This window comes from Schistocerca piceifrons, chromosome 8 (assembly GCF_021461385.2).
Source record: "Schistocerca piceifrons isolate TAMUIC-IGC-003096 chromosome 8, iqSchPice1.1, whole genome shotgun sequence".
NCBI classification, from domain to species: domain Eukaryota; kingdom Metazoa; phylum Arthropoda; class Insecta; order Orthoptera; family Acrididae; genus Schistocerca; species Schistocerca piceifrons.
Window position 1 is genome coordinate 501,259,509 of NC_060145.1, and position 19,424 is coordinate 501,278,932.

The 19,424-nt window shown below is 37.2% G+C and overlaps 1 protein-coding gene across 2 annotated transcripts in view; it reads right to left on the reverse strand.

Moving 5' to 3' along the window:
• Positions 1-9,972: 9,972 nt before the first annotated feature.
• LOC124711530 (F-box/LRR-repeat protein 3-like) overlaps positions 9,973-19,424 on the reverse strand; it is a 327,166-nt gene continuing 317,714 nt past the window's right edge. For both annotated transcript variants that reach the window (XM_047241656.1, XM_047241657.1), the window contains 2 exons: positions 15,779-15,984; positions 9,973-12,004 (listed from right to left, as the gene is read on the reverse strand). In XM_047241656.1, coding sequence (XP_047097612.1) covers positions 11,558-12,004; positions 15,779-15,984 — 653 coding nt within the window. In that variant the 3' untranslated portion in view covers positions 9,973-11,557. The remainder of the gene's footprint in view (positions 12,005-15,778; positions 15,985-19,424) is intronic.

Genomic DNA, 19,424 nt, shown 5'->3' on the forward strand with positions numbered 1-19,424 from the left:
AGTTGTGAACTGCCATAAGCACCTTTTCAGCTTTTACATCGAACATTTCTGGTGTCCTGTCTGTAATTATTATATTGCTGTCATCAGCAAATAACTCAGTTTCACCTTGTATTACCCACTGTGGGAAGTCATTAATATAAATAAGAAATAGTACTGGGCCTAACACACCCCCTTGAGGTACTCCAATGTTCAAAATATTCTTCATCTGAAAGATGTTTCAGTAAATAATTTGAGCTACTTGAAATTTGAGATATCTCCACCCTCTGCACTCTGTCCGCAAGGTAAGATCTAAACCATTTATTTACAACCCCCCTGATTCCTAGTGCTTCAAGTTTACCTAGTAGTATTTCATGTTCAACTGTATCAAATGCTTTACCGAGATCTTGGAAAATGCCTGTTAATTGTTCTCCTTTATCTAGGGCTTCTAGAACTACTCTTGTAAATTTTTCTATAGTTGCTCCTGTTCCTTTTCCAGTACTGAAACCGAACTGTTCTTTACATAGGAGTTGGTATTTGCTTAAGTAGTCCATAAGTCTGTTTTTCATAATAGTTTCCATTATTTTTGAAAAAGAAGAAACTGGTCTGTAATTCTCTGTATTTTCTGTATCACCTTTTTGTGTATGGGAAGAATTTTTGCATGCTTTAGATAATTAGGGAAGCAACCTGATGAGAACGACTCATTTATAATATCTGCTAATGGTTCTTTTATGCTGCTAATGCAGTCTTTTAGTATACACATTGGAACTTCATCTAAACCTGTGGGTGATTTACTCTTGAATTATGTACAATGCTACTGATTTCCTCTCCATTGGTGGGTAGCAGTAGCATTGTGTGGGATACTTAGTTCTTTGACATTGTTTATTGTTTTTTAGGAAGCTTTTCTTGCAGTTTTGTTGCTATATTACTAAAGTAGTTGTTGATAAAGTTTGCCGGGCCCTTAGGATTATCTATTAAACTACCATTATTTCTAATTTTTATGCTCATCTGCTTTGATTTTGAGTTACGAGCTTCTTGTTTTACTGTATTCCAAATGGCTCTGCTTTTATTGTTTGAGTTCTGTATGGTCATTTCATTTTGGATTCTCTTTGCTTCCTGCAACAGTTTTCTGTATGTCCTCTCGTACCTGAGAAAAAACTGTAAGAAGCCTAGGTCACTCTTATCATTTTTGATAGATCTCAGATATTTGAGTGTTTCAGAGGATTTCTGATACGTTTTGTTACCCAAGTCTTCCTACTAGATCCCCCATCAGAATGTACTACTTTAGGAAATGTTTCCTCAAATTTTAACTTGAATATATTCATGAATTTGTTGAATTTTTCATTTACATATGTTCCTGAATATACTTCTGACCAGTCATCTGTGTTGTAAATTCACACCTTTTTGATTTAGAAAAAAACCCTTCTGTAGCTAAGCACTTTTGCTTGTAACTTTGTAGATATTTTAAGTTTTGCACTTTGACCAAAGTGGTCTGATATCCCAAGGTTTTTAACAGTTATTTCACAGAATTTATGGTTAATATCTGTTAGAATATGGTCTATTATTGAAGATGAGTGTTTGGTTACTCTTGTGGCATTTGTTACCCATTGTGAGATACCATAACTGTACAAGATATTCAAGAACCTGGTGCTGACTTCACCCATTTTCAGCATTCATTTGCAGGATGGTGGGTGCTTCTTCTCAGATGTTGTTTGCTGGTAACTATTTACAAACTTCTTCAACGAAAATCCTTCTGTGGAACTTCATAGTCTTGTGCACATTATAATTTCATCTGAGTGTTGGATGCAACATTATTGATGGTTACCTTGAAGGATCCAGTTTTCTGTCATTGACACACCACACTGACCTCAAAAGGAGAGCTACACACACACACACACACACACACACACACACACACACACTAGAAAGTCAATTTGTTTGATGAAATGCATATATACTAATACATTTTGTATGTGTTATGTTTGGGCATTTATGCATCTCAGCACAGCTGCAAATAAATTTAATGTAATAGTTTTTCCATGACCTCTTAGATTTTCCAATTTTAATTTGGTGGAGAATATTGTGAAATAATGTATGAAAATAAATATGCATCTTACCCAGTGGCCTGTCAAAATGAGTACATTAGCCTATGGCACTGTGTAGGCCTACCCAACTTGGTGTAAATCTACATAACTCTCCCACTCTACTAAGTATTTCAAAATGGGCACATTTTTGATCTGTTATAATTGGCATCATTTACATACTGACTCTTAGTGTGGAAAATGCTTCAGCCATTTGATATCCATCTCCTCCTACATTTCTCTATGCATTACAGTCTTCAGGTGTACACACCGAGATGAAACTTGCTTCTTAGGAGAACTGGACAATAAAATACCTGATAACAGAAGTAGGTGATACACTTTGGAAGTGTATTATATGATCATATGTTTAGCTGTATATTTGATTCATAGTATTTTTATTACATTGACTTACATCTGTTGCACATACTAATCACTGTTTTCTATCATTTCAAGTAATTTAATGAACAGCAGATGGCAGTGTTCATCTTCCCATTTCGAACGCTAAATTATGAAATCATTCAGATCAAAACTTCATTTATATGCATTTCAGTCAGCCGGTTTTGTAGTTTCAAGTGTACAAAAACAGAAAAATGTTACAAAATTTTACAATCTTTAGCATGATTTTAAAGACATCTTTGTGGATAAATTAGTAATACTTCAGAATTTGAACATTTGTAAAGGGAGGCAACTGAAATGCTTAAATATTTTAGTTACAATTCACATATGTTAAAGGCAATTGTTTAAACACAAAATGTCACAAATTTTTGTGTAGGACATATTAATACTCAACAAAAAAATTTCAGATATATTCTTTGTTTATATGGAAATTGTTGACACAATTCCTCATTATAATTCTCTCAATATGAGAGGTGTACAGAGGTGTGAAAATTATTAGACTCAAAATGAAAATATTGATATTTCCTAGTTCCTCTCACTCTAGAATTATTCAGCCATGTGATATTGGCATTTTCGCTCACTGCCATTAGTATGCTAACATTTACATTTGATATTGGCAGTACTCTGCTATTAACAATGTTGGCAGCACTCCCCAAGCAGTCAAGTGTTATAGTTGAGGCAAAGATTGCATGGTTGCAGCTGTTTTGGAGACAGTTCAATTCAGGTGGCACATTCTTAAGGTTGGTTTTATGTATAATGTATCCTTAAACAATAACTAATGCATATTTCTACTTGCATTTTAGCCATAAAATATAAATATTTTTATTATTATGGATAATTCTTTTGTTTGTAAGGTATTTGTTGGTTATAGATCAAAAAAGTGATATTTCACCATGAAAAGTTGCGACAATAAATCTGTTACTCAAAGAAAAACAGTATTTACAGTGAGAAATAGCAAACAGATTACAGATTTCACCAAAATCTGTAAGCTGTTTTAGCCAGGCAGAGAAAGATGGCATAATTTCAGACCAGCATGTTAAGGAAAGTGTGGATGCAAGTGCAAACTTTCCCCTAGAGCTCAACACAAACTTGCCCAGATGTTGAACGACAACAGAAGCGCTAAAAGTCAAGATTTAAAGAAGGCTTTGGAGAACTATAGAGTCGATGTTTGTACTTCCACATTCTGCAGAGAGCTTATTAGTCCAGGGCTTCCAGCTCATTGTCCATGAAAAAAAGCAAAACTTACTCCTGCAATGAGTGAAAAGAGGCTTAAATGGGCTCATGTAGTTAGAAATAAGTTTGGGGAGGACTGGAGCAAGGTAAATAAACTTTATTTAAAGCAGTTGAGAATCTGTATGAGAAAATTTCTTTTGGAAAATGAATAAATGTTTTCAAGAAAATATTCCACAAAGACGTGGAGAAATTTTCTTATGTACAGTATAGTTCATATGAGCATGTAACATCTGAAATTATAGACTTTTATGATTAAAATGCTTTATTCCTTTCAGGTCTGCTTTTCTGAAGAGTCAATATTCTCCATATGTGAAGAAATTAGACAGTATGTCCGAAGAATGGTTGACGAAGAGTTTTCTGAGCTTTGTATAGTGCAAACTGTAAAACATCCCACGTCTGTTATGGTGTGGAGTGTCATATCAACAAAGAGTACTGGCTGACTTTACATTGTGTAAGGCACTATGAATCAGGAAAGTTTTGGAAAAGAGGCTTTTACCTCAGGTGAAGGAATGGTTTCCTGATGGTGACATCGTGTTCACGCACGATGGTGCACCGTGTCATAGAGCTAAATCAGTTACACAGTTCTTAGCTGAAAATAATGTAGAAATGTTGCCATGGCCTTGAAATAGTCCAGATATGGTCCCTTTAGAGAATCTGTGGGCGTTAAGAAGAAGTTGAGGAAGATGAACATTACAACGAAGTTGCAACTCATGGAGAAACTCTGACAAATATGAAACCAAGATGATGTCAAAAATTCATGATCAAGACTCAGAGAAAGAAGACTTTTTTTTTAATTTGATCCCTTATAAATGGTTCTGAAAGCCTGTGACTGTGAAAACTATAGGTTTGTTTATAAATAACTCATCTGCTACCAGTCACGATTTTCTTTATTTTCTTTTTTGCACGACGTGTTTTTGGAAATGATTCCCATTATCAAGTGTGTTTTTTGTGTTTGTTATGTCATTCCTATGTGATGTTGTTGATGTGTGAGATTCTGTTTCATTTTGTCTACTGCAATATATAAGAAAACATGCGATTTTTAGTTGGTTGTTGATTTTTTTTTGTGTGTGTGTGTGTGTGTGTGTGTGTGTGTGTGTGTGTGTGAAGTTAGTTGCAAAATTTAGAAGAATTTGTACTTACAGTTTCCTTACGGTCCATTTGTGCAGAGTCTCACACACACTAAACATCACACGCAACTTGTTGTACACTTTTAAACATCGAAAACATTTTACATAAAAAAAAACCGTTACACAGGTACTCCTACAATTCTAAATTACTTCAATAATCTACATGAGAAAATAAAATTTACAGTGGAACATGAGCAAAATAAAACCATCAACTTTCTGGACCTAAATCTTACAAGAGACAACAACACAGGCACATTAAAAATTCATAGGAAGAATCCAATGACTGACACCACAATCCCTGCAACCTCATGTCACCCAAATACCCATAAACAGGCAGCTTACAGGTCAGTGCTACATAGGGCAACTAAAATACCATTGAACCAAGAAAACGTGCAAAAAGAAATAAACACAGTGAAAAAGATTGCAGATGCCAATGGGTACAATGCTTCCATGGTTTGACACAATCCTAGACAAAGTGAAAAAGCACCAGGTACAAACTGCACCACAGAAGAAAAAGAGAAAACCGAATGTTTATCTAGTATCCCATACATTGGCAATGTATCACAGAAGATTGCAAATATTTTCAAAAATCACAAAGTAAAAATTGGGTTTTCTACATCTAATACATTACAACATACACTAATTCACAATATAAAGTGTAAGCATGATCCATACTCAGACTCTGGAATATACAAGGTCACATGCCAGGAATGCGCCATGTTCTACCCAGGACAAACAGGCTGACATTTCAACACCAGGTACACAGAGCACATAAAAGACAACAGACACACTACATCAGCCATAGCAACACATGTACACAATACAGGAGATCCATTTGGAAAAATAGAGCAAAATGTCGAAGTACTCCACCGACTAAATAAAGGACATAAAATGGATTTGCTAGAAGAACTGGAGATATATTCACATTACAGAAAATATGAAGATAAAATATTGAATGAAAAACTTGAAAGTGAATCAGTGAATTTCTTCAGATGTTTCGATAGTATACTTAAATAAAAATAGTAACACATAGAAATAAGCACAATTGTAAAATAGACGTAAGTAAATTATGAACCAAATTGTTAAGGTAAATAATCTCTGTACAAAAGCATATCACACTCTGTGGAAGACCTATAGTGTCATCTCTGCTGAGGAGCATCTGAGTAACTGTTTTTTTATGTAAAATGTTTTCAATGTTTAAAAGTGCACAAAGTTGCGTGTGATGTTCAGCGTGTGTGAGACTCTGCACAAATGAACCATAAGGAAACTGTAAGCACAAATTCTTCTAAATTTCGCAAATAACTTCAACAACCAACTAAAAATCAGATGTTTCTTATATATTGCAGTGAAGTCAACGAAATGAAGCAGAATCTCACACATCAACAACATCACATACGAATGACATAACAAACACAAAAAACACACTCAATAATGGGAATCATTTGCCGAAACGCGTTGTGAGAAAAATAAAATAAAGAAAATCATGACTGGTAGCAGATGATTTATTTATAAACAAACCTAATGCCAAGACATGTTGAACCACTCATTAAGAACAAAGGCATGCACACAAAGTACTAATGTATTTTAATTTGGCAAATAAATGCTTCTAAACTGTAAAATGTATTAATTTTAAGAAAAAATAACCTTGAGTCTAATAATTTTCACACCTCTGTAGTAATGTGTGTACTTGTTTTTGATACAGTTGTGTTCCAGTCTGAGGCAGTTAACACCAATTTTTGTGGCATTTTGAAACCTTTGTCTCCAATGTTTTTGACAAAAATAAATGCGCCAATATAATTTTTTCACAATTACTAGCACTGCTGTAGCCAATGTATGTTCGAACATTCATGGTACTCCTGCCCACATCATCTATTCACACATGACCAGATCATTATCTCCAGTCTTTCCTTATCACTTGGAATCCAGCGAAGAACTTCCTTGGTCCTTCTAGCATCCAGTCTTCTTACTACATATTCTGCCCAACTCCATTTCATTTTCATATTACATAGTGATGGAACCAGTTTGGGAAAGCTGATATCAACACCAGAGTTGTGTTGTGCTAACCCCCTCTGTGCTGACTTTCAATGGTTACATAAACAGCAGATACACACCAGCTAAAAGGTATCGCATTTTTCTCTGGGTCGCATCACAGAGCTTATAAATGGTACGACTAAGGAGAGAAATTTTTTTTTCTTGTTGAATTATTTTTTTTTATAATGGGGAGGACAGCTAAATATAATGTTTATTTCACAAATTACATTTTCTGTATTTTGTTGATTACTCATTGTTTTGGCAATATTGTGTATGCAAGCATTAAAACTTGCTTAAAAAATATTTCAGATGTGAGCTACCAACACAATCAATGCCTGTATACTGACATGTGGCTAAAAATATTCAAAATTTCAAGGACAAGTAAAAGACATTTCATGATAAATATCCCACACTCACTTATCCTGCATGTGAGTTTTGCACTAACCTGAAAAGCTGCCAGATATCATTCTGCCTGAGACACTGAAAGAGTTAGAGGCCACAGTACCCATGTGGTGTATTCTGGTCACAGTGTAGTGAAGCAAGCGAAGGCAGTGGCAGAATGCCACATTTCATAGACAGCTGCCACAGTCAGTGACTTTCCGACACAGCAAACTCAGAAGAAGCCGACCGCTACCATGAGGACCATTTCTGCAAGGCAGCATCTATGTCTGGGTCTGGGACACTGATATCTCCCGAAGCCAGCTAGTCATCAAACAGCTGGGCTAGGTTTGCTTATTTGGTATCACATTAATGAATTATTAAAATTTATAGAAGGGCTAGATACCCTAAACACAGATTGAGGAGATTATACACATATTATCACTAGAAAAATTTTCCCCTCTCTCTCAAAGCTAGGGCTGATCCTCAACACTTGTAAGGTTGGACCAAATTTTGGCATATTTTAATATATTCAGAATTCCAGTGACTTCTTTTTCAGAAATTGAGTCTGTAGGAAAAATGTCTCAAGGGTGGCATGCTCTCCATGTTCACCCATAGACAATTGCGTAGAATTTTCACGTCATCTTGACAGCTATCTGAAAGTCTTGTACAATCAAATTCTCATTGTAGTGCACCAGACACAGTACCTCAGCTGCAATGCAACAAAAAAACAATGGGCAAAGAGTTTACAGTGCTTTCAGGCTTCAACAAGATACTAGTCTCACAGTGCACCCACTTTTAGCATCTTGTAAATATACACTGAAGCACCAAAGAAATTAGTATAAGCATATTCAAATATAGAGAGATGTGAACAGGTAGAATATAGTGCTGCAGTTGGCATCGCCTATATACAAGTGTCTGACGCAGTTGTTAGATCAGTTACTGCTGCTGCAATGACTGCAATGACACAAAGCTTTACGCCTTCACCAGGGCCTGTCAACACCAACATTCGACTGTTCATGACTGGAAACATGTCGCCTGGTCGGACGAGTTTCAAATTTTATCGAGCGGATGGACATGTACGGGTATAGAGACAACCTCATGCATCCATGGACCCTTAAAGTCAGCAGGGTACTATTCAAGCTGGTGGAGGCTCCGTAATGGTGTGGGGCCTGTGCGGTTGGAGTGATATGGGATGCCTGATGCTTCTAGATACGGCTATGATAGGTGACACATACGTAAGCATTCACCTGCATCCATTCATGCCCATTGTGCATTCTAACAGTCTTGGGAAATTCCAGCAGGATAATTTGACACCCCTCAGTTCCAGAATTGCCAGAGTGTGGCTCCACAATCTCTTTTCTGAGTTTAAACACGTTCACTGGCCACCAAACTCCCCAGACATGAAGATTATTGAACATATTTGGGATGCCTTAGAACGTGCTTTTCGGAAGAGATCTCCACCCTCTTGTACTCTTATTGATTTATGGACCGCATTGCAGGATTCATTGTGTCGGTTTCCTCCAGCACTACTTCAGACTTTAGTTGAGTCCATGCCACGTCATGTTGTGGCACTTCTGTGTGCTCGTAGAGGCCCTACATTACACTATGCAGATGTATCAGTTTCTTTGGCTCTTCAGTGCATTTTAGTTTTGGAACTACCCACTTCACTGAGATTTTGTAGTACTGGTAGGGTTCAAATGGTTCAAATGGCTCTGAGCACTATGGGACTTAACATCTGAGGTCATCAGTCCCCTAGAACTGAGAACTACTTAAACCTGGCTAACCTAACAACATCACACACATCCATGCCCGAGGCAGGATTCAAACCTGTGACCGTAGCGGTCGCACAGTTCCAGACTGAAGGGCCTAGAACCGCTCAGCCAAAGCGGCCAGCCTACTGATAGGGCAAGACATTAATTTTGGAGATGAAAATGAAAAGTAGTTTACTTACTCTTCCTATTTTCATTCACATGTCTTATGGCATCATATTCTAACATAACTCATCATTGAGGAAAAAGAAAAGTCTTGTTGTACAGCATCATGTAATAATGATAATGTGCGATATTTTTAAGCAATTGAACATACTGATAGCAGCATCACACTATACTTTCTATGTTATGAAGTTTGCTGGCAACAATCACAGTTTGAAAACAACAGAAACATTAATAAATGTAATCACAACATTAGTAAATATAATAACAGAAGAAGAAATGATTTACAATGTCTATTGTACAGCTTTAGTGTGGTACAGCAAGAAGTCAGGTATTCAGTCTTAAAATCTTTGACCACCATCCAAGTGAAATAAAGAATTTAATGGACAGTAGAATTAACTTCAAACAAATTGAAACCTTATATGTGTGGGAACTATAAACTGAACTATTCCAAAGAGCCAGGAATGAAGAAGTGCCACCTGCAGTCTCAAATATTAATGACAAATCCACAGATGTGGCCACCTACCAACCAAGGTAGATGCAGGAATATCTCATTTTTGGTGTGTTAGGGACTTTTTGTAAATCTGAGGCATGCTGACTATATTTGATCATTTAAGGAGTGCATCTTGTGAACACTACAGGCAAATTCTCTACCTGTGACGCTGCTGGAGAGCACACATATTGCAATATCCTAAATGTGTTAAGCCAACATAGGTAATTGTAATTGCTACATAATCCAGGAAGAAATTTAATAAAGAAAAATCTCTTTCACAGTTGGTACAAATCAATATATTTACAAATATTCATACACGCTAAGTGACAGTGCAGTTCAATAATACAATGTAAAGCTCAGTCTGTACATACATACCACTGTGGAGAATGCTGTTATTTTTGAAATATCTCATCACAAAATAAGTTAAATGCTACAATATTTAAAAAGAGGCAACACCAGCATAACATCTTTACGATTATTTCTAATGAATAAACTTTGCATGCAAGTTGCAGATTTACATGCTTTTGTTTTTTTATGAGTAATAAAATGTGAAGTTCCAAGGCAGTCATGACATTTTAAGAATTCCACACGCACAACTGTTGCTCCTGAAATGTACAAGTATTCAGTAACACCGTACAAGCATCGATGAACTACTTTAAGAGTCCACAAGAAATTGTTTGAAGATATGGTTTTTCCATTTGACACAATAGTAGGTACTTTCATGAAAAATATGCAGAAAGAAAACTTATTTCACTGTAATATATTATTTTTCAGCTGCTATATGGAAATTTATAGAAACAGCTGCAAGAAGTAAGCAGAAGTCCATATTGGGAAGCTAAACATTACAAAAAAATATAGGTCAGTATTCATGAGTTGTTTGGAAGTTACCTGACAGCTTAATGAGAACCAGAAATATCTGTGACAACAGCACTAAATAAAGCAGCATTAATAAAAAAAATACATGCTGCACAACATGTTTTACTACATATTTACAACATACTGACATATATTATCAAGAATGTGTATGCACATTATAAAAGTAAGTAAATGTACCCTTTAAGTCATGAATAGTGTGTAACAGGAATATGTGTGCCTGGCAATGCCTCCTCTAAGAACAACTGTGCAACTACTGTCAACTGAACAATGTTCCATATTGACATCCTCCCTTTCTCCTCCTACTGGTGACTCACAGCATGAGAGAAAAATCAATAATAAAAAAAGCAGATTCAAATGTCTTACATTACTGGAGACAAATTGCAGGTACCTTATTATATATTCTAACCCTATTCAGTCAAATGAGTAAAGTAAATCTTTTTCAGGTTTAAGATTCAATTACAAATAAATTACTATTTTACTTATCTTACGGCATACTGATTAGAACTGTTGCATTGACCATACAAAATAAAAAATTGGTTCGCAATATTTTGCTCAAGTAAAGCACCTATACATTAAGCAGCAGTTCTGGTTCAAAGGTAAAATTTCATTTAGCTTGTTTAAAGTTGTGTCAAAAACCAGACTCAATTAAACAGCAATGTAATATAAGCTCTAAAACAATAATCTATTAAACGGCGAATACTGCAAACCAAATGACAATAACAACCATGATTTTGTCACACACAGGCCACAGATGTTTCACTATAAATTCGCATGTGAGTACAACCATTCTGATTAATTAGCAATGACAACAGGTATAACTTACACATCCTTTCCTATTGTTACCATTAATAATAATCGAGATTGCTCCACAGTGGATCCCAAATGATCACGTGGAAGGTGGAGTCATATAAAGCCAGATACGAGGGTATTACATAGATGAAAAGTACAAAGTTTTGCATCCTTACATTTTGGGTGGCTATTTACTCCTTTAATTTGTAATAACAGTGAACCAAAAAATACAGTTATCCCGCTTCACCACATTGGCATAAATTCTGGAGTCCATTCTCGTCCAAGAAGCTGAGACACAACTTCACAGGTACGCGCTAAATCGAAGTCTGCATCTTCAACTAAACACTCCTCCGTGACATATAATTCACGCAGGCGTGGTCCACAGACACGAACAAACTCCACAAAAGCACGGCAAGAAACTTCACATTCGGCCAGTCCTAACGAAACGAGCCTGGGACACCCAGCTGCCAGCCGCGGCAGCTCGCATTCTGTCAGAGGCTCACCCCCTCCGACAACGAGCTCACGGAGGCGGGGGCAGTGACCCGCAACTGCAGCAAGAGCTTGGCGAGGTACACCATCTCCAAAGTACAGATTTGTTGCAGGTACGTACGATGCAAATAATGCCTCCAAGCAGCCAGCCGGAACACGGAAAAAATACATCACGAGGTTCACTGCTGGTGAGTGACGAACCTGTAAAACATAAATGAATTACAAACTTGAAATGCAAAATTTGCGAGGTACTGTTAACCTAAAAATCAGACATGGGAAATAAAAAAAGTAGAAAACTCAGATAATTGGCTGCTAAAAAAGTCACTCACTATCATATTTGAGTGAATTCTCAGTGTCACATAAAGTACAAGAAATTAGTGTGTTCAAGGAAGTAACTGAGATAAAAAAAAATTAATTTGCAATAAATCAGTTGTTTATGACATGATGTACACAAGTAAATAAGTAATTCTCCCCTCCTATTCAGTCTGCACGCCGAAGAAGCAATGATTGACATACTGGTATTAAATTTGGGTTGCTAGTACACTTCAGGGTGAAAAGATGTCAGTGGCAATACTTCTGCCATCACCAAAACAAAGAAAAAAAATCAGAGGATCTGTTGAACTGAATTAACTGTCCAATGGTCACAGAATTTGGCTTAAGAGTCGAACAAAGAAAGATGAAAGTGCTGCGTCCCTCACAAAAATAAGTCTACTGGAATCAAAAATAGGCCTTAATTTGAGCAAGAAATTTCTGAAAATGTACATAAGAAGCACAGCATTGCATGGAAGTGAATTGCAGAGTCTAAAAAAAATGGAAAAGAAGATAACTGAAACACCCAAGTTATGGTGTTACTAAGGATGTTTAAACTGAAGTGGACTGATAAGATGAGAAATTAGAAGGTTTTTCCACAAAATGAATTGAGGAAAGATATATGAGAAAAATGATGCCTAGGAAAAGGAACTGGGTGACAGGACATGTATTAAGGCATCAGGGCGTAACATCAAAAAGTACTACAGGAGGTGGAAATTGCAAAACTACAGGGGAAGACAGAGATTTAGTTATATGCAACAAATAATTGAGGATATGAATATAATAGAGGGAAACATTCCACGTGGGAAAAATGTATCTAAAAACACAGACGATGTGACTTACCGAACGAAAGTGCTGGCGGGTCGGTAGACACACAAACAAACACAAACATACACATGAAATTCAAGCTTTCGCAACAAACTGTTGCCTCATCAGGAAAGAGGGAAGGAGAGGGAAAGATGAAAGGATGTGGGTTTTAAGGGAGAGGGTAAGGAGTCATTCCAATCCCGGGAGCGGAAAGACTCACCTTAGGGGGAAAAAAGGACAGGTATACACTCGCACACACACACACATATCCATCCGCACATACACAGACACAAGCAGACATTTGTAAAGGCAAAGAGTTTGGACAGAGATCTCTGCCCAAACTCTTTGCCTTTACAAATGTCTGCTTGTGTCTGTGTATGTGCGGATGGATATGCGTGTGTGTGTGTGTGCGCGCGAGTGTATACCCCTTTTTTCCCCCTAAGGTAAGTCTTTCCGCTCCAGGGATTGGAATGACTCCTTACCCTCTCCCTTAAAACCCACATCCTTTCATCTTTCCCTCTCCTTCCCTCTTTTCTGATGAGGCAACAGTTTGTTGCGAAAGCTTGAATTTCATGTGTATGTTTGTGTTTGTTTGTGTGTCTATCGACCCGCCAGCACTTTCGCTCGGTAAGTCACATCATCTGTGTTTTTAGATATATAAATAATTGAGGATGTTAGATATAAGAGCTACTCTGAGATGGCAAGGTTGGCACAAGAGAGGAAGTTGTAGTAGAATGCCTCAAAGCAGAAAGAACACTGATGAAAGGAAAAAAAAGTGAGATTGTGTGCCCAGTACTGGACACTAGTATAAATCCAGAAGAGAAGCAGAAGCACAGGTGAGTAGGAGGCAGAAAACCAGAATCCCATTTGAGGGTTCAACTGGTTTTAATGTAAAAGGGCTTCTCAATCATGGGAAGAGCTAACTGTGTGGCAAAATTATAGCACCTGATATTGACATGACAGCGTGAGATTTTAAGGGTCTGTACATACATTGAGGAGACATTGGTCATAGCAGAGAGGTAATTTAGTGGCCACTGAGTGGAGTGGTGCAACAGCTGCACAAAATATTCTGGTCCACATCATTCTGGAGGAAGCCAATATTACTCTTTCATAGTGTAGCTGCACAGACGTATCACGCAGATGAAGACTGGAGGAACAGTACTCTACAGAGAGTATTAACAACACCATTTGGTGAGGCCTCAATATTAAGCTAGTGTAGAATACTGAAACAAGTAAAAAGAACATAAACTGTAAAAAATATAGTAAAGAAACACTCTTTGCAGAAACAATAGAAGAAGAATGTTGATTTGAAAGAAACAGGGATTTGGTATTAGAGCCATAGCTTTAAAAATCTTGTGAATATGTGTGATGAAACAAGACATAATACATTGACAAAATTTGTAAATTCATTCAGCTTTTTTTTTTTTTTAATCAAATGGGCGAATTGAAATGAAATGATTATTCAGGTTAGTGCGTAGAATCTACGAGACTTGAGATATCCAGAAATATATCATCTGACTTTCCAAAGAATGTTTGTCCACACAATCCTGGAGGTACCATGGCATAGATAAATGTGAAAGTTATTACATAATTAGCGTAACAGCTCATGCCTCCAACTCACTGACTTGCTTAATCTACAGATGACTAGAAAAGAAAATTGATGATTTGTTAGATGAACATTTGTATGGCTTTAGGAATGGTAAATACTCAAGAGAAGCAGTTCTGATGCTGCACTTGGGGAAAATAAAACCCTCAGTTTCACACAGTTTGTCAGTGTAAATAGTGTTTGATAATGCTGAATGGAGCAAAATGTTTGAAAGTCTCAGAAAAATTGGTAAAAAATAAGAGTCTAAGAGCAAAGAAGTGCTTGGATTAAAAAGGGGCTAAGGTAAGGTTGCAGTCTTCTCCCCTATTGTTTAACCAGTGCACTGAAAACAATAATGAAAGAGTGGTTTGGAATCGGTGTTAAACTTTATGGTGAAATCGTGTAACTGATAAGATTCCTGGCATCATTGCTATCCCAAGTGAAAGCAACTTGTTGAATGGAAAAACAGTCTAATGAGTACAAATATGAACTAAGCCTCAACCAAAGAAAGATGAAAGTAATGAGGAGTAGCAGAAATGAGATTATCCAATAAATGTGGCATCAAAATTATAGTACACGAAGTAAAGGAATCTGCTATCTCGGAAACAAAGTACCGCACGACAGACAAAGCAGGGAGGACATTGATAACAGCAAACTAACACAGATAAAGAGGGGATTCCTGTCCAAAAAACAAAAGAAGTCTACTACTATGAAACATAGGCCTTAATCTCAGGAAGAAACACCTGAGAATGTGTGTCTGGAGCAAAGCATTGTACGGAAGTGAGCTACAGGCTGTGAGATACCAGAAAAGAAGAGAATTGAAGCAAAGTAATATACCACATTACACTCACACTCAGTTATCACGTTATTACTGCTTACATACATTTGCCTTATCGTGTCGCATTCAGTATACGTTATGGTGAGTGGTGTGCAGACCACAGTCTTATAAATTTGTACTAACATTCTTGGTTGGGTTGTGTGCCCAAGGTAAACAGAAGAATTTGAGATAAGGTATTACAGAATGCTGAAAATTAAGTGGGTCAATAAGACAAAGAAATGAAGTTTTGCACAAAATTGGCAAGGAAAGGAATGTCTGGAAAACACTGATGAGAAGAAGGGACAGGCTGTAGGACACTTGTTAAAGATATGAAGGAATAACATCCACGGTACTTGGCAGAAGCTGTAGGGAATGGCAGGGGCTGAAATACAGTCAGTAATTAATGTTGGTTGTAGCTGCAACTCTGAGATGAAGTGTTTCCATGGCCTTCACATACCAGTGCTTGCCAACAATGTGGGGAGAGGCGTCGTGGCGGCTGTCCCTCACTGTCGCCATCTCCATTCGCATAGACATCAACGTGCAGGTACTCCAAGCTCACGCGCTTCTCGGACGAGAGTGCCAGCAGCAGTTCGTCGCTCAGTAACGAGTAACTGAGCGAGAGTTCCCGCAGGCAGTGGCAGTGGTCCGCTAGCGCGAGAACACCTGCGACAGACGTATGTGGAAATATCTGCTTAAAATTACTGTTACAAATAGGTTGAGGTGTAGTGAGGTGGAACAGCCCCACTTGGTACACTGTACTCTTTAAATAAATAATTCTTTTTTTTTTAGTTTTTTTATTATACACGTAAGGCAAATACCACGATTACACAAAATTGCTAAATTCTCATTAATGCCCTATTTCACTAAATTTTATTATTCACAGTATAGTTTTCAGACTGCTGATATTTCAGATTGTATGGAAATGCTCTGTATAAGGAAATATCTACAATTTTACTGGAGGCAGTGACACTAACTGCTAGACTGCATGCTGTGGAATAATATGTTACTTCATTACGGTTTGGAAGTGGGTTACGTATTATTGAGTATATATAGGCGGCATAAAATTGTACGGTAGATTACGGTAAAAAGGAGAAGGTGAATACAAAGTGAAACTACTTACAAAAACAAAAAGAGAAAATAAGATGACAGAAAAGATTTCAAAATGCAACAGTGACAATAACAAACGTAATTGTTGGGTTCAAATTAATGATACGAATATAATAGAGGGAAACATTCCACGTGGGAAAAATATATCTAAAAACAAAGATGATGTGACTTACCGAACGAAAGCGCTGGCAGGTTGATAGATACACAAACGAACACAAACATACACACAAAATTCAGCTTTCACAACCGACGGTTGCTTCATCAGGAAAGAGGGAAGGAGAGGGAAAGACGAAAGGATGTCGGTTTTAAGGGAGAGGGTAAGGAGTCATTCCAATCCCGGGAGCGGAAAGACTCACCTTAGGGGGAAAAAAGGACAGGTATAGACTCGCGCACACACACACGTATCCATCCGCACGTACATAGTCACAAGCAGACATTTGGGTAAGTCACATCATCTTTGTTTTTAGATATATTTTTCCCACGTGGAATGTTTCCCTCTACTATATTCGATCATTAATTTGAACCCAGCAATTACATTTGTTATTGTCACTGTTGCATTTCGAAATCTTTTCTGTCATCTTATTTTCTCTTTTTGTTTTTGCAAGTAGTTTCACTTTGTATTCACCTTCTCCTTTTTACCGTAATCTACCATACAATTTTATGCCACCTACGTTACTTCATTAATTACACAAAGTATAAAATTATACTTAAAAAAAAGAAAAAAAATTCTTGGCAGGCTTTTGTAGATCCATGTACATGCCAAAGCTTATGCCACATAAATTATACCAGTTTGTGGATATCCGTATCCTTGTTAATTTAAACTATTTTCTGTCTAATATATTTTAGTACCTTTTCCCTTTTCTGTCTTTTCTGTTAATACAGAAACCATAATGTATTTTAATATTTGTAATCTTTTGTCCTATGTGCATCTTTATATAGGCTTTCCACACAAAGCAGCAGCCAGATGGTAACTGGTCATCAGTGAGTGTACACTTTATGTTCAGTGTTATATTATAATTCATTGTGATGATACAGCAGTGCCTATGTTGTTAAGAAGAGCAATTCAATGTTCCTCCGGACACGCACACTTAACGAAGGCACTGCAGTATCATATTTTTCTGCTGATACTAGCCAGTAACTTTCAATTACAAATTTCCCTCCTGTACAGGAATTACACAATGTGTGTACGAGAACACGTCGCAACGATGAGTGGCGACATACAAAAGTTTGGGTTTAGCTACGAGTTGTAAACAGATATCCAAAGCTGTTAAGGTGGCCGCTCACACAAAGCAGGAAATCCAGGTTTGAGTCCCAATCCGGCACAGATTTTCATTGTTGTCATTCCCTTATATAGCTAATTGTTGTTCATATTCACAATTGCAAATCCATTTCATATATATCAGTCAGTGTTTGGATTTTGTTATGCGATTTTCAGTTGGTCATTGCCCATCACTCAACACAAACACCTACATTGGTCAAGCTTTTGCCACTTGTGAAATTTATGAGATCATTCATAGATTATATAGCTTACTGACCTGTGTTGTAAAATTTGTAATGACACATTATGAGCAGGCTGATAATTATAAGTTTAGTATCAGTAAATATGAATGAACTGAGAAGTAAAATCAAGTGTGTTTTTGTGCATCATTATTAAAAATCTGAATCACCTAATAATCATAAGAAGAAGAAGATTGGGATGATAAAATTTCTTCAGACTTAAGCAGCACAAAAACTAGGTCAGTAACATTTCAAGGTTTGTTAACAATTGTTTCATAGCTTCTGTTACTGCTAATAACTAGACACCAGTGCTGAGCTTTAATTTGTATACTAAAACACTGAAGATGATCATTATGTGGTCAAAAACTGATTTTGCTGTTAATAAACTGTCAAAATTACGGCCAACGCTGTCCTTCCTTCTAATTTTACTTATTATATGGTCGTTGTGCACACAGCACTCTATGGAGTCATCAATCAACATATCAAAATACCACATCCCCAATAAGTGAAGCCTACATGCTTTAGAATAAAACAATACATGTATATCTGGTGCTAAAGTAATTCAGAGAATTGGACACTTCAAATTTTTCCCACAGAGGCGGTTACCTTTCAGTAACCCCTGTGTCTCCTAAATTCCTCGCATAAGACTATGAATGAAATTCTGCCTGCACTGGGACGTAACTGCTAACATTTATCTTAGTCTGAAAATTCTACTAGACACTGGATAAACTGAATTGGCACATGTCTTCATAGAAAGTAACAGATGGCTTCTCCTCTTTAACTTATCTGCCAGATTTTTCAGTATTTGAGGGCACCAACCTCCGCAGAGTGAAATTGCTGTGCACAGCAATGTACACTGTACTGTACAAAACATTCAGTATCACAGCATAAGTTCACAAATGAACCTTTGAAGTTGTCAGTTTCTGAATGCCTATGACAGTTTGTGTTGTTGTTGCACTTAATGGTTACCTCATCAACAAGTCTGACAAAGCTCTTAGCAGACAATGTGCACCATCTGTGGATGTTTTTTGGGCCATGTGGAGTTCCCTATACCCCCTCAGCTCCACTTTCTCAGCTCTTCTGTCCTCCAAATTCAAGCTACAGTCTGTTACAGTTTATGCAGGGATGACCACATCACTTGCAGCATCTCTCCTCGCTGCTTCACACTTGTGCCTCCAGGCCAAGTACTATTCTACCAAACGAACATCTCGTGCACAATACTGGAGGTATTTGTCTTCTATCTCTCAGATTCCTGAACACACTGACAAAGTGGGTAAAAAATGTTGCATATTACATTTTGACCTTCCCTTGTATAAACAGGTAGTCAATCATGTGGTGGTCCAGTTTTTAAAGTATATCATCCTAATCTGCACATGTGATGGCAGTGCAAGAGTATGGCTTGTCAACACACACACACACACACACACACACACACACACACACAAATACAACACGCACACACATGACTGCAGTCTCAGGCAATTGTAGCCCCTCTGTGA